The sequence below is a fragment of the Jaculus jaculus genome, chromosome 21, assembly GCF_020740685.1.
Source record: "Jaculus jaculus isolate mJacJac1 chromosome 21, mJacJac1.mat.Y.cur, whole genome shotgun sequence".
Taxonomy (NCBI): domain Eukaryota; kingdom Metazoa; phylum Chordata; class Mammalia; order Rodentia; family Dipodidae; genus Jaculus; species Jaculus jaculus.
The window spans coordinates 4654380-4667290 of record NC_059122.1 but is presented as its reverse complement, the minus strand read 5'-3'; the positions used below and the strand labels follow the sequence as shown (position 1 = coordinate 4667290).

General features: G+C 45.2%; 1 protein-coding gene and 1 non-coding gene across 2 annotated transcripts in view; both read left to right on the top strand.

The window, feature by feature from the left end:
- Nrdc (nardilysin convertase) overlaps window positions 1-12911 on the top strand; it is a 78694-nt gene that overhangs the window by 60341 nt on the left and 5442 nt on the right. The window contains exons 17-23 of the mRNA XM_045139395.1: window positions 1535-1658; window positions 4238-4324; window positions 5259-5378; window positions 6543-6594; window positions 7862-8012; window positions 10457-10584; window positions 11881-12043. Coding sequence (XP_044995330.1) covers window positions 1535-1658; window positions 4238-4324; window positions 5259-5378; window positions 6543-6594; window positions 7862-8012; window positions 10457-10584; window positions 11881-12043 — 825 coding nt within the window. The remainder of the gene's footprint in view (window positions 1-1534; window positions 1659-4237; window positions 4325-5258; window positions 5379-6542; window positions 6595-7861; window positions 8013-10456; window positions 10585-11880; window positions 12044-12911) is intronic.
- Window positions 111-217, top strand: LOC123456397. The gene has a single exon (XR_006634499.1). It is a non-coding gene; the product is annotated as a U6 spliceosomal RNA (small nuclear RNA).

Below are 12911 nucleotides of genomic sequence, written 5' to 3'. Positions count from 1 at the left end.
GAGGCAGAGGTAGGAAGATAGCTGTGAGTTCGAGGCCAGCCTGGGACTACAGAGTGCATGCCAGGTCCACCTGGTGTAGAGTGAGATCCTACCTAGGAAAAAACAAACAAGTGCTCGCTTCGGCAGCACATATACTAAAATTGGAACGATACAGAGAAGATTAGCATGGCCCCTGCGCAAGGATGACACGCAAATTCGTGAAGCGTTCCATATTTAAAAAAAAAAAAAAAACAACAAAAGGAATCATGTACCCAGGCGTGGTGGTGCACGCCTTTAATCCCAGCACTCGGGAGGCAGAGGTAGGAGGATCGTCATGAGTTCAAGGCCACCCTGAGACTGTAGTGAATTCCAGGTCAGCCTGGACCAGAGTCAGACCCTACCTCGAAAAACAAAACAAAAAACAACAAAAGAATTATGTGATTTAATTCCTAAGTGTTCTTAAAGAATGGGGTTTACCTTAATTGCAACTCAAAACAATTATTTTTGATATTTCTTTTTATTTAATTTTAGTTTTTATTTGAGATAGAGTGGGTGCGCCAGGGCATTCAGCCTCTGCTAATGAGCTCCAGAAACATGTGCCAACTTGTGCATCTGGCTTACGTGGGCCCTGGGGAATTGAACCTGGATCCTTTGGCTTTGCAGGCAAGCGCCTTATCTGCTAAGCCATCCATCCAGCCTCCAAACAATCTTTTTTTTTTTTTTTTTAATGTTTTGTGTTCATTTTTATTTGAGAGCAACAGACAAAGAGGCAGAAAGAGAGAGAGAGAGAGAGAGAATGGGCACGCCAGGGCCTCCACCCATAACAAACTCCAGACACATGTGCCACCTTGTGCATCTAGCTTACAAGGGTATTGGGGACTCGAACCTGGTTTATTTATTTGGGGGAGAGAGAGAGAGAGTGGATATGCCATGGTTTCCAAATACGTGTGCCACATTGCACATCTAGCTTTGTTAGGTCCTGGGAATTAAACCTGGGTTTCTTGGCTTTGCAAGCGTCTCAACCAGTAGCCTGTAACTACTTAAAAAAATTATTTATTTATTTGAAGGACAGAGAGAGGCAGATACACACACACACACACAGAGAGAGAGAGAGAGCGCGAGCGAGCACGAGAGAATATGAATGAATGGGTATACCAGGGCTTCCAGCCACTTGCAAATGAACTCCAGATACATGGCCACCTAGTGCATCTGGCTTTACATAGGTGCTGGGGAATCAAACCTGGGTCCTTAAGCTTTGCAAATGACTCCCTTAACTGCTGAGCCATCGCTGTAGTTTTGCTTTGTTTTCCCCTTTTTTGTTGTTTGGTGGTAGGGTCTTACTCTAGCCTAGGCTGACCTGGAATTCACTATGTCGTCTCAGGGTGGCCTTGAACTCACGACGATCCTCCTACCTCTGCCTCCCGAGTGCAGGCATTAAAGGTGTGCGCCACCACGCCTGGCTATTTTTTTTTTTTTTAAGGTAGTATATTAAGTTAAAATTGTTCTTGTGTGTGCTTTCTTCCCCTTACCTCTCTTTCTCCCTTCCCTTTACTAGGTCATTGCTGAAGCCCTTAATCAGCTAGTTCCTCATAAAGCGAACCTTGTTTTACTGTCTGGTGCTAACGAGGGAAAGTGTGACCTCAAGGAGAAGTGGTTTGGGACTCAGTACAGCGTGGAAGGTAAAGTAGTGCAGCCATTGTCCTTTATCTGAGCACTGATGCACACGTAGTTCGTTTTTTTAATATATGTAAATTTGTTTTTCCAGGTAGGGTCTTACTTTAGCCCAGGGTGACCTGGAATTCAGTGTGTAGTCTCAGGGTGGCCTCTAACTCACAGCGATCTTCCAACTTCTGCCTTTTATTTATTTGAGAGAGAGGGAATGAGAATATGTGCTCCAGGGACACCAGCCACTGCAAAGAAATGCTAAATTCAGGCTTCACCTTGTGCACCTGGTTTATGTGGGTCCTGGGGACTCGAACCTGGATCCTGAGGCTTCGCAGGCAAGTGCCTGAACTGCTGAGCCATCACTGCAGCCCATATTCGTAATGTTTATGCTTCAGTCATTTGTCTGATGGTTCTTGTTGGGTACAAAGGCTCAATTTTTGGTCAGGTATGATGGAACATGCCTTTAGTCCCAACACTTGGGAGTCAGAGGTAGGAGGATCACTGTGAGTTCAAAGCCAGCCAGAGACTGAATAGTGAAGTCCAAGTCAGCCTGAGCTAGAATGAGACCCCACTTCAAAATAAACAAACAAAAAAAAAGGGCTGGAGATCTGGCGGTTAAGGTGCTTGCCTGCAAAGCCTAAGGACCCAGGTTCCATTCCCCAGTACCCATGTAAACTGTGGCACATGTGTCTGGAGTTTGTTTGCAATGGCTAAAGGACCTTGCACGCCCATTCTCTTTCTGCCTCTCTCTTTCTCAATTTAAGTAAAATTTGAAAAAATTTAAAAATTTTATTTATTTGAGAGAGCAAGGGAGGGAAAGAGGCAGACACACACCAAGAGAGAGAGAGAATAGGCTCACCAGGGCCTCCAATCACTGCAAACGAACTCCAGACACGTGCACCAGCTTGTGCATCTGACTAACATGGGTCCTGGGGAATCGAAGGCTTAGCCTCAACTGCCAAGCCATCCCTCTAGCCCCCCAGAAGTAAAATTTTTGACAAGATCAGGTGTGTCTGGGGTGGTATTACCACAGACTAAAAGTTCATTTTCATAGAATGTTTCTTCTGTCTTCCTATTTACTCGCTGTTGAAAACATCCTATTCTTTTTGGTATTTGGGAGGCAGAGTTGTCACTTTATTATTTCATTTTCTCACTCATTAAGACATAGAGACAGGATCTTGCTATATAACTTAGTAGCCTCAGAGTGACACCTGCGTCCTCCTCCTCCGTATTTGATGTAAGATTAGAGGCATGTGTTCTCATAGTCTGGTTTGACGTGTTTTAGAAAAAGTACTTTTTGGAAGGCCGACTGTGGGTTACTGCCCAGCTCACTGTTGCCATATAGTGCACCCCAAAAGCTACTCTTCCTTAAAAAGAAAGAAAAGTATTTCCGGATTCCTGCACATGCATGTCACCTGGCGATCTGAAGTACACACGACAAGACGCTTTCCAGTCCCAGACCATCTAGACTACAGTGAGACTGTCTTGCAAAGAAAAATTAGTAAAGTGAAATTGAAAACATGAAAGAACGGCTGGGCGTGGTGGCGCACACCTTTAATCCCGGCACTCGGGAGGCAGAGGTAAGAGGATCACCGTGAGTTCGAGGCCACCCTGAGACTACATAGTGAACTCCAGATTAGCCCGGGCTAGAGTGAGACCATACCTCGAAAAAAACCAAAAGTTAAAAAAAAAAAAAAAAAGGCTGGAGGGATGGTTTAGCAGTTAAGGCATTCATTTGCAAAGCCGAAGGATCCAGGTTTGATTCCCCAGTACTCATGTAATGCCAGATGCACTGGGTAGCACATCTGGAATTCATTTGCAGTGGCTGGAGGGTCTGGTGTGTCACTGTCTCTCTCTCAAGTAAATAAATGTTTAAAAAAAAAAAAATGCAATAAAGCCAGGTGTGGTGGCGCATGCCTTTAATCCGAGCACTTGGGAGGCAGAAATAGGATCACCATGAGTTCAAAGCCACCCTGAGTCTACATAATGAATTCCAGGTCAGCCTGGGCCATGACCCTACCTTGGGGGGAAAGAAAAAGGGGGGGGGGGGGACTAGGGAAATGGCTTAGCAGTTAAGGTGTTTGTCTATGAAGCCTAAGGACATCCCGGTTCAATTCCTCAGAACCCACGCAAGCCAGATGCACAAGGGGGCGCACGCGTCTGGAGTTCGTTTGCAGTGGCTGGAGGCCCTGGCGCACCCATTCTCTCTTTCTGCCTCTCCCTCTGTATCTCTCTCTCTCAAATAAAATACTTTAAAAAATGTAAGGGAGGTAAGAAGGAATCAAGTGATTTTGCTCCAGGAGTCTGCATAGGGCATTTCTTTTTTATGTTTTTTTTTTTTTTTTGGAGACAGGGTCTCCCTCTAGCCCAGGCTGGCCTCGAACCCACAGTGATCCTCTGAGTAGGACATTTCTGACGCCAGATAGCGGTGCTTGCTGGGCTCACACTTTGACTATTGAAATTCTAGACTGTGTGGCTGTGTCAGAGCACGGGCTTCCCAAGGAGGCTTTGTGAAGGTCAGTTGCTGACTGGTTTGTCGCTGAGAGACTTCTGAACATGGTGTGTTTTGTGAGTTTGTTTTTCCTTTCCACAGATGTTGAAAACACCTGGGCTGAACTTTGGCAAAATAACTTTGAATTAAATCCAGACCTTCATCTTCCAGCTGAAAATAAGTACATAGGTAAGTAATGAAATCTGTCCATGTGGTAATAAAACTTTTTTCCACAGTGCTGTAGTTTGTGGTTTGTGTGTGTGTGTGTGTGTGTGTGTGTATTTATTTATTAGCAAAAGAATGGGCGTGCCAGGGCCTCCAGTCACTGCAAACAAACTCCAGATGCATGCACCACTTTGTGTATTGTATCTGGCTTACATGGGTACTGGGGAATCAAACCTGGGTCCTTAGGCTTTGCAGGCAAGCACCTTCACCACTAAGCCATTTCTCCATCCCTAAAATGGCTCATTTTATCGCATGATTCTGACCTCAACTGGAGGGAAAATCTTTCATTTTTTAATGTTCTGTATAGATTACTTTTTAAAAAAAATTTCTTGTTTATTTGTATTTATTCATTTGAGAATGACAGAGAGAGAAAGAGGCAGACAGAGAATGTGCACACCAGGGCCTCCAGCCACTGCAAATGAACTCTAGATGCATGCGACCCCTTGTGCATCTGGCTTACGTGGGACTTGGGGAATCAAGCCTTGAACCGGGGTCCTTAGACTTCTCAGGCAAACACTTCACCACTAAGCCATCTCTCCAGCTCCCTGTTGTTAAGTTTTTTATGTGTCTACTTCTTGTGTGTCTGCTTTGCAAGCAAGTGCCCTTAACCACTGAGCTGTCTGTCCAGTTCACAACGTATCTACTCAGTCAAACAATAATAGCTCCCCTTTCCCATGACCTCCCTATCAGACATGAACTCCCTCCCATGAGTACGGCTCATACCAGTCAGTAAGTGGTTAGTTTCCCCCAGAGCAGACTTGCCACTGTTGCCCCAGCAGCACGTCTTTTCTGGTTAATCAGTACTGCTACCTCCACTGTCCACAGCTGAGCAGAGGCCCCTTGATGTGTTCACTGGACCCCAGAATTTGACTAAATCATGACTCTGTTCTTTTCTTAGCCTCAGACTTCACATTGAAGGCTTTTGACTGTCCCGAAACAGAATACCCTGTGAAGATTGTGAAGACGCCACAAGGTTGCCTGTGGTATAAGAAAGACAGCAAATTCAAAATCCCCAAAGGTAATATGCCACCCCTTGCCAAGGTGTGAAGTCACCAAGTGTGTTCCTGTCCTGTGTCCTGTCTCCTTTTCCCTCGCCCTGGCTCCTTCCCTTTGAAATCCCCTTTCCTAGGCTTATCAGATTCATACTCTGCTCACGTGTGGTCACAGAGAAGCATCTAGAAACTCTACTTTCCAGGAAGTATAAACTCAATTGTAGCCAGGCATGAAGGCGCACACTTTTAACCCCAGCACTCGGGAGGCAGAGGTAGGAGGATCGCCATGAGTTCGAGGCCACCCTGAGACTACATAGTGAGTTCCAGGTCAGCCTTGGCCAGAGTGAGATGCTACCTTGAAAAAAAACTTAAAAAAAAAAAAATCTGCAAAAAAAAATTGTCTCTTGAAATTTTTCTTTTAGATAAGTGAAAGCAGAGTCAGGTATTTAACCACCTTAAAGGATTATTTGAACATTAGTTTTACAAAGAGGTAGAGGTGTGTGGGTGGGTGGCAGAGGGTAGGGGACAAAGAAGGGCGGTGGGAAGAGGTTATTATGATCAAGATAAATCATTTACATGTGTGGAGGTTGTCAAATTTATTACTAAAAAGAGAATTTTAAAAAAAATTTTAGAGACAGAATTGGCTTGCCAGGGCTTCACCTCAAACGCCAGACACTTGCGCCACCTAGTGGGCATGTGCGGCCTTGCACTTGCCTCACCTTTGGGCATCTGGCTTACATGGGATCTGGAGAGTCAAACATGGGTCCTTAGGCTTCGCAGGAAAGCTCCTTAACTGCGAAGCCATCTCTCCAACCCAAAAGAGAGAAATTTTTCATTATTGGAATTATTTAAAAATTATTAAAAATGATAGTGTGAAGAAAATCACTCTTAGATAAAGTCATTAGCGTAATCCAGAATTGTACAAGGGAAGTCATCTTCTGTTCCTTGTCCTTTTCAGCATCTAGGAAGCATAGTATGAGAGTAAACAGACCCTTAACGTCCTTATCTGAAATGTTTTGGCCCAGACTATGCTGCATTTTAAATATCTGTTCTGATGTGTTTATTTAGAGTTTAAAAGCCGTATTTGGAGAAAATAGCAGATGTTTAAAATATTTTTGGCCTCTGATCTTGTATGCACGCGCGCGTGTGTGTGTGTGTGTGTATTTTATCCACTATCTTTTCTCTTTCAGCTTATATCCGTTTCCATCTGATCTCACCTTTGATACAGAAGTCTGCAGTGAAGTAAGAAGTGTCTTCTTCTCCTAAGAGCTACATTGCCTATTTATGTATTTTTGCTGTGCCCTATACAAGTTAGAATAACATAAAGTAGTTGCAGAGTTACTTCATTAGAGAAGTGCCTTAAGCTGGATGTAGGGGTGCACGCCTTTGATCCCAGCACTTAGGAAGCAGAGGTAGGAGGATCGCTGCGAGTTCGAGGCCACCCTGAGACTACAGTGAATTCCAGGTCAGCCTGGGGTAGAGTGAGACCCTACCTCAGAAGGGAAAAAAGAAAGTGTCTTAAAGATCAACCCCCATCCTAGATAAGGATTGGAGTCAACCAGGAGCTGGACTCAAGAAAGGACTGACTACTGATCTGTTGATTTTGTATTTAAAGATGGCTAAGGGATTTAATTATTACCATGCTGTTCTCAAATTATCCATGTATTTGGGTATCTAGCTGCACTATTTGAGTGCCTACAGCATGCTGGAATCACAGCCGTGCTTAGAAAGTGCTGGCACACGTATTTGTCAGGGGAAAGAAAAAAGTGCTAAACTGTAATAAGACCTACTAGTGTGCTTCCAAAAAAGTGCATTACTACTCTTCCTACACACACGTACACACACGTGTACATGCACACGTACACACACACACGTGTATTTCCCCCCCTCGGTGTTTCTGAGGTAGGGTCTCATTGTAGCCCAGTCTGACCTGGAACTCTGTAGTTCCAGGCTGGCCTTGAAGTCACAGTGATTTTCCTGCCTCTGCCTCCCAAGTGCTGGGATTAAAGGCGTCCCACCATGCCCGGCCCCTCCTATTTTTTAGTTTTCCAGTCAGAAAGCTCAAGCATAGTGGGTAGCTGGACCTTTGAGGCCAGCTCACATTCTCCTGGTGGTGCAGTATATTTCCTGTGTGTCCACGACCTGAAAAAGCTTAGGAAACTGATGTCTGTGAAGCCAAGTCTTGAGTAAACTAGTTTTACCTTCTTTAAACAAGATAGGTTTTACTTGTAACATTCTGGAGTAGAGAATTAATACCTTACTAAAAGTGGTATTTATTTTGTTTTTGTTTGACCAGGTAGGGTCTCACTCTGGCCCAGGCTGACCTGGAATTCACTCTGTAGTCTCAGGGTGGCCTCGAACTCACGGCGATCCTCCTACCTCTGCCTCCCGAGTGCTGGGATTAAAGGTGTGCGCTACCACACCCAGCCTTAAAAGTGGTATTTTTTTTAACCCCATTTAGTTTTCTTTCTGGCCAGTGGGTGACGATGGTTGCATCTGTACTTTGCAGTGTGGTCCTCTTTGACATCTTCGTGAATATTCTCACCCACAACCTTGCGGAACCGGCTTACGAAGCTGACGTGGCACAGTTGGAGTATAAACTGGTAGCTGGAGAACATGGCTTGATCATCCGAGTGAAAGGATTCAACCACAAACTACCTGTAAGTACCCGCACTGCGTTTTCCTCCGCGAGAGCTTTAAAATCTACTCACTTGGTCGCCCGTCCTCTGACCCCAGGCATAGAGGCTTGTGCGTGGGATGCTTGCTTAGAATTGTCTACTAATGTGGGGGACCTTGAATTTATTTTCTTTTTTTCTGCTTTTATTTTTTTTTCCTCCCCTAAGGTAGCGTCTCACTGTAGCCCACGCTGACCTGGAATTCACTCTGTAGTCCAGGCTGGCTTTGAACTCGCGGCAATCCTCCTTCCTCTCATGCCCGGGGTGGATCCTGAATTTTATTGGCTTCTGATGGCAATTCTAACTTGAACTATATGTAACAATATTGGAGCCTGGCATGGTGGCACAGGCCTTTAATCCCAGCACTGGGGAGGCAGAGGTAGAAGGGTCACTGTGAGTTTGGACCCATCCTGAGATGAGTGAATTCCAGGTCAGCCTGGGCTAGAGTGAAACCCTACCTCAAAAAAAACAAAACAGAAAGATTTAAATGAAGCTGGGTGTGGTGGCTCATGCCTTTAATCCCAGCACTCGGGAGGCAGAGGTCCAGGATTAGAGGTCCAGAATCGCTGTGAGTTCGAGGCCACCCTGAGATTCCATAGTGAATTCCAGGTCAGCCTGGGCTAGAGTGAAACCCTACCTTGAACCCCCCCCCCCAAAAAAAAGTTAAATGGTGAAGTGCTGAATATTAAAATCCAGAACAAGCCCGAATAACCATGTCCTACCTCGGTTATTTATTCAACAATGTTCATATTTTGAAAAGTTATTTTCTATAGATAGTATGGTTGATTGTATTGTAGGAAGTCTGTTGTGAGTAGTCATGAACTCACTGCTTCAAATTCCAGTGGCCTTTCCTACAGCCACTGTGACCTTTTAGAACAGAATGAAAACAACTGTTCCATTCACAATGGAGTGCTAAGAATTAAACAGAACAATATGTAGAGTTTATCTGAAGACTAGAAACTTTTGTTTCTCCATGAGGTACCTTGATGTGCGGCTGTTTATGAATAACGCCCTTCCAATTGAGATTATTTTTTAAAATTTTATTTATTTGAAAGAGAGAGAGAAAGAGAGAATGGGCATGCCAGGGCCTCCAGCTGCTGCAAATGATATCCACATGCGTGCGCCACCTTGTGCATCTGGCTAACGTGGGTCCTGGGGAATCGAACCTGGGTCCTTTTGCTTTGCAGGCAAGCACCTTCACCGCTAAGCCATCTCTCCAGCCCAAGATTATTATTATTATTTTAAATTTTTATTAACATTTTCCATGATTACAAAATATATCCCATAGTAATTCCCTCCCTCCCCACCCCCACACTTTCCCATTTGAAATTCCATTCTCCATCATATTACCTCCCCATCTCCATCATTGTACTTACATATATACAATATCAACCTATTAAGTACCCTCCTCCCTTCCTTTCTCTTCCCTTTATGTCTCCTTTTCAACTTACTGGCCTCTGCTACTAAGTATTTTCCTTCTCACGCAGAAGCCCAATCATCTGTAGCTAGGATCCACTTATGAGGGAGACCATGTAAGCCCAAGATTATTTTTAAGATGATTTGTAAGACAAAATGTTTGTGACTACCCAGGAAAATGATAAAGTGAAGAAGCATTGCTTCATCTCTGACAAATGTGGAGATGTTCAGCCTCTGAGAATTCTTTCAGTCATTAGCACTTCTGGCATGTTCCTTCTGTAATACCATTCTGGCCCCAGTAATAACAAATGGAAGCATTTTTTTTTCTTTTTTTTGAGGTAGGGTCTCACTCTAGCCCAGGCTGCTCTGGAATTTATTATGCAGTCTCAGGGTGGCCTTGAACTCTCGGTGTTCCTCCTACCTCTGCCTCCTGAGTGCTGGGATTAAAGGCGCGGGCCACCACACCCAGTGAAGCTTCTTTTTTTATATATGGTGGTGACCACTGGAGTAACTCAAAACTCACCACAGTGCTGGGAAGTAGTGATAGCAGAGTGTTCAGCACTGAGACCATACCACTGAGCCCCCATGCCTGGCTTCTCCCTCTCTCTCTTTCTGTTTTTTGGGTTTTGGTTTTTCGAGGTAGGGTCTCACTCACTGTAGTTCAGGCTGACCAGGAATTCACTATGGAGTCTCAGGGTGGCCTCGAATTCACGGTGATCCTATCTCTGCCTCCTGAGTGCTGGAATTAAAGGTGTGCACCACCACGCCCGGCTTCTCTCTCTTTCTGTGCTATTTTTGAGGTAGGGTCTCACTCTAGCCCAGGTTGACCTGGAATTCACTCTGTAGTGTCAGGGTGGCCTCGGACTCGTGGCGATCCTCCTACCTCTGCCTCCTGAGTGCTGAGATTAAAGGTGTGCATGTGCCACCATGCCCGTCTAAAGGGACACATTTTAGTCCTGGTGGCTTTTCATGCCCTGCCTAGCACTTAACCGTGTCCTTTCCTTTCTCCCTAGCTGTTATTTCAGCTCATCATCGACTACTTGGCCGAGTTCAGCTCCACGCCCGCGGTCTTTGCCATGATCACTGAGCAGCTGAAGAAGACCTACTTCAACATCCTCATCAAGCCCGAGACTCTGGCCAAGTACGTGTGTGCGCTCAGGGTCGGCATGCGCTTTGGTTGGCGGGCTGAAAAGCGATTCCGTGAGCGCACCCGGGAGAACTGGCTGGCCTCAGTTGCACCTTTCAACCTTGTCTATCCGAAAATTTATAATTTTTTTATTTTTATTTGTTTATTTGAGAGCAACAGACAGAGAAAGAGGCAGAAATAGAATGGGTGTGCCAGGGCCTCCAGGCACTGCGAATGAACTCCAGATGCGTGCGTCCCCTTGTGCATCTGGCTAACATGGGTCCTGGGGAAATGAGCCTCCAACCAGGGTCCTTAGGCTTCACAGGCAAGTGCTTAACTGCTAAGCTATCTCTCCAGCCCGTCTATCCCAAATTTAACCAGTGGACAGGATGTGGTCAGCCAAGTAATCTTTATGCTGTTTGTAAAACCCTCCTCCAGGGTTGGAGAGGTGGCTCAGTGGTTAAGGCATTTGTCTGCAAAGCCAAAGGACTCAGGTTCAAGTCCCCAGGACCCACGTAAGTCAGATGTGCAAGGGGGCACATGTATCTGGAGTTTGCTTGTAGTGGCCACAGTCCCTGGTGCGTCCATTCTCTCTCCCTCATTCTCTGTCAAATAAATTAAAAAATAAATTATAAAAAAACAAAAAAGCAACAGCTTTCTAGGGCTAGGCATGGGAGCAGTGTGAGGTAGAATGTGAACTTAGTCTCTGTGGACTGGAACCACTGCAATAGAATGCCAGATGCTTGGCGCCACCTAGTGGACATGTGTGACCTTCTGCTTGCCTCACCTTTGTGCATCTGGTTTATGTGGGATCTGGAGAGTCAAACATTGGGTCCTTAGGCTTTACAGGAAAGCACCTTAACCACTAAGTCATCTCTCCAGACTTTTTTTTTTTTTTTTTTAAGGTAGGGTTTTGCTCTAGCCTAGGCTGACTTGGAATTCACTTTGTAGTTTCAGGGTGTCCTTAAACTTAGGGCAATCCTCCTATCTCTGCTTCCCAAGTGTTGGGATTAAAGGCATGTGTCACCACGCTGACCTCAAATTTTAAAAAATTTTAATTATTTTGGAGAGGGAGAGAGAGAGAGAGAGAATGGGCACACCAGGGCCTCCAGCTTCTGCAAATGAACTCCAGATGCATGTGCCACCTTGTGCATCTGGCTTACGTGGGTCTTGGGGAGTTGACACTGGGTCGTTAGGCTTCACAGGCAAGCACCTTAACTGCTAAGCCATCTCACCAGCCTTCCTTATTCTTAAGGTACATCGCTCACAACAAAACTCTGTGGCTTTCTTTTTCTAATATCCTTCCTATAGAGATGTGAGACTCTTAATCCTGGAATATGCCCGCTGGTCTATGATTGACAAGTACCGGGCTCTGATGGACGGCCTTTCCCTGGATTCTCTGCTCAGCTTTGTGCAAGAGTTCAAGTCTCAGCTCTTCGTTGAGGGTCTGGTTCAAGGGAATGTTACAAGCACGGTGAGTGTAACGTTTTTCTCTTTCTATAGGCTGGGTCTGAATGCATTGTGGGAGTCTACAACTACGTTACTTTTTCTCTTCAAGAGGAAGCTCTGTGGTTTTGGTAGGCCTTCGTTACCAAATTCCGGTGAGGAGTGCCCGACTCCCTTATGCCAGGCAACCTTGTTCTTATAAAGAAGCCTGGGGCTGGAGAGATGGTTTGATTGATTAGGTGCTTGCCTGTGAAGCCTAGGGACTTACGTTCAACTCTCCAGATCCTCATTAGCCAGACGCACAAGGGTGAGGCAGTGCAGGGTTGCACATGCCCACTGGGTAGCATGGACATCTAGAGTTTGATTTCAAAAAATTAGCTGGGTGTGGTGGTGCACGCCTTTAATCCCAGCACTTGGGAGGCAGGGGTAAGAGGATTGCCATCCTGGGCCAGAGTGAGACCCCTACCTCGAAAAAAAGAGGGGGGCAGCCTGTCATGGCTTTGAATGAGAGAATAAGTTTGGCGTGTATGTATGCTTTTGTTTAAAGTTTAATGTGGAGACTAAAGTGGAAGGAGGGAAGTGTAGTTTAGGGATGTGTACGCATACACACCTGCCAGGCTTTATTCAGATCAGAAGTAAAATACGCGTCCACTTATATGAGGAATCCCTAAAGTAGTCAACTTCGCAGAATCAGCATGGTGGTTTACAGGCGCTGGTTGTGCTGGGGAGTGAGGAAGCAGGGAGTTGTGTAAAGGATCTAGAATTCTGATTGTCCCAAATGCAGTCGTTTTAGAAATGTGTTTCACCAGCGTGAATATAGTTAACTGAATTGTACACTTTAAAAAATACTTACTTAAGTTTTTATTTTATGTATTCATTTTGAGAATGCAGATACA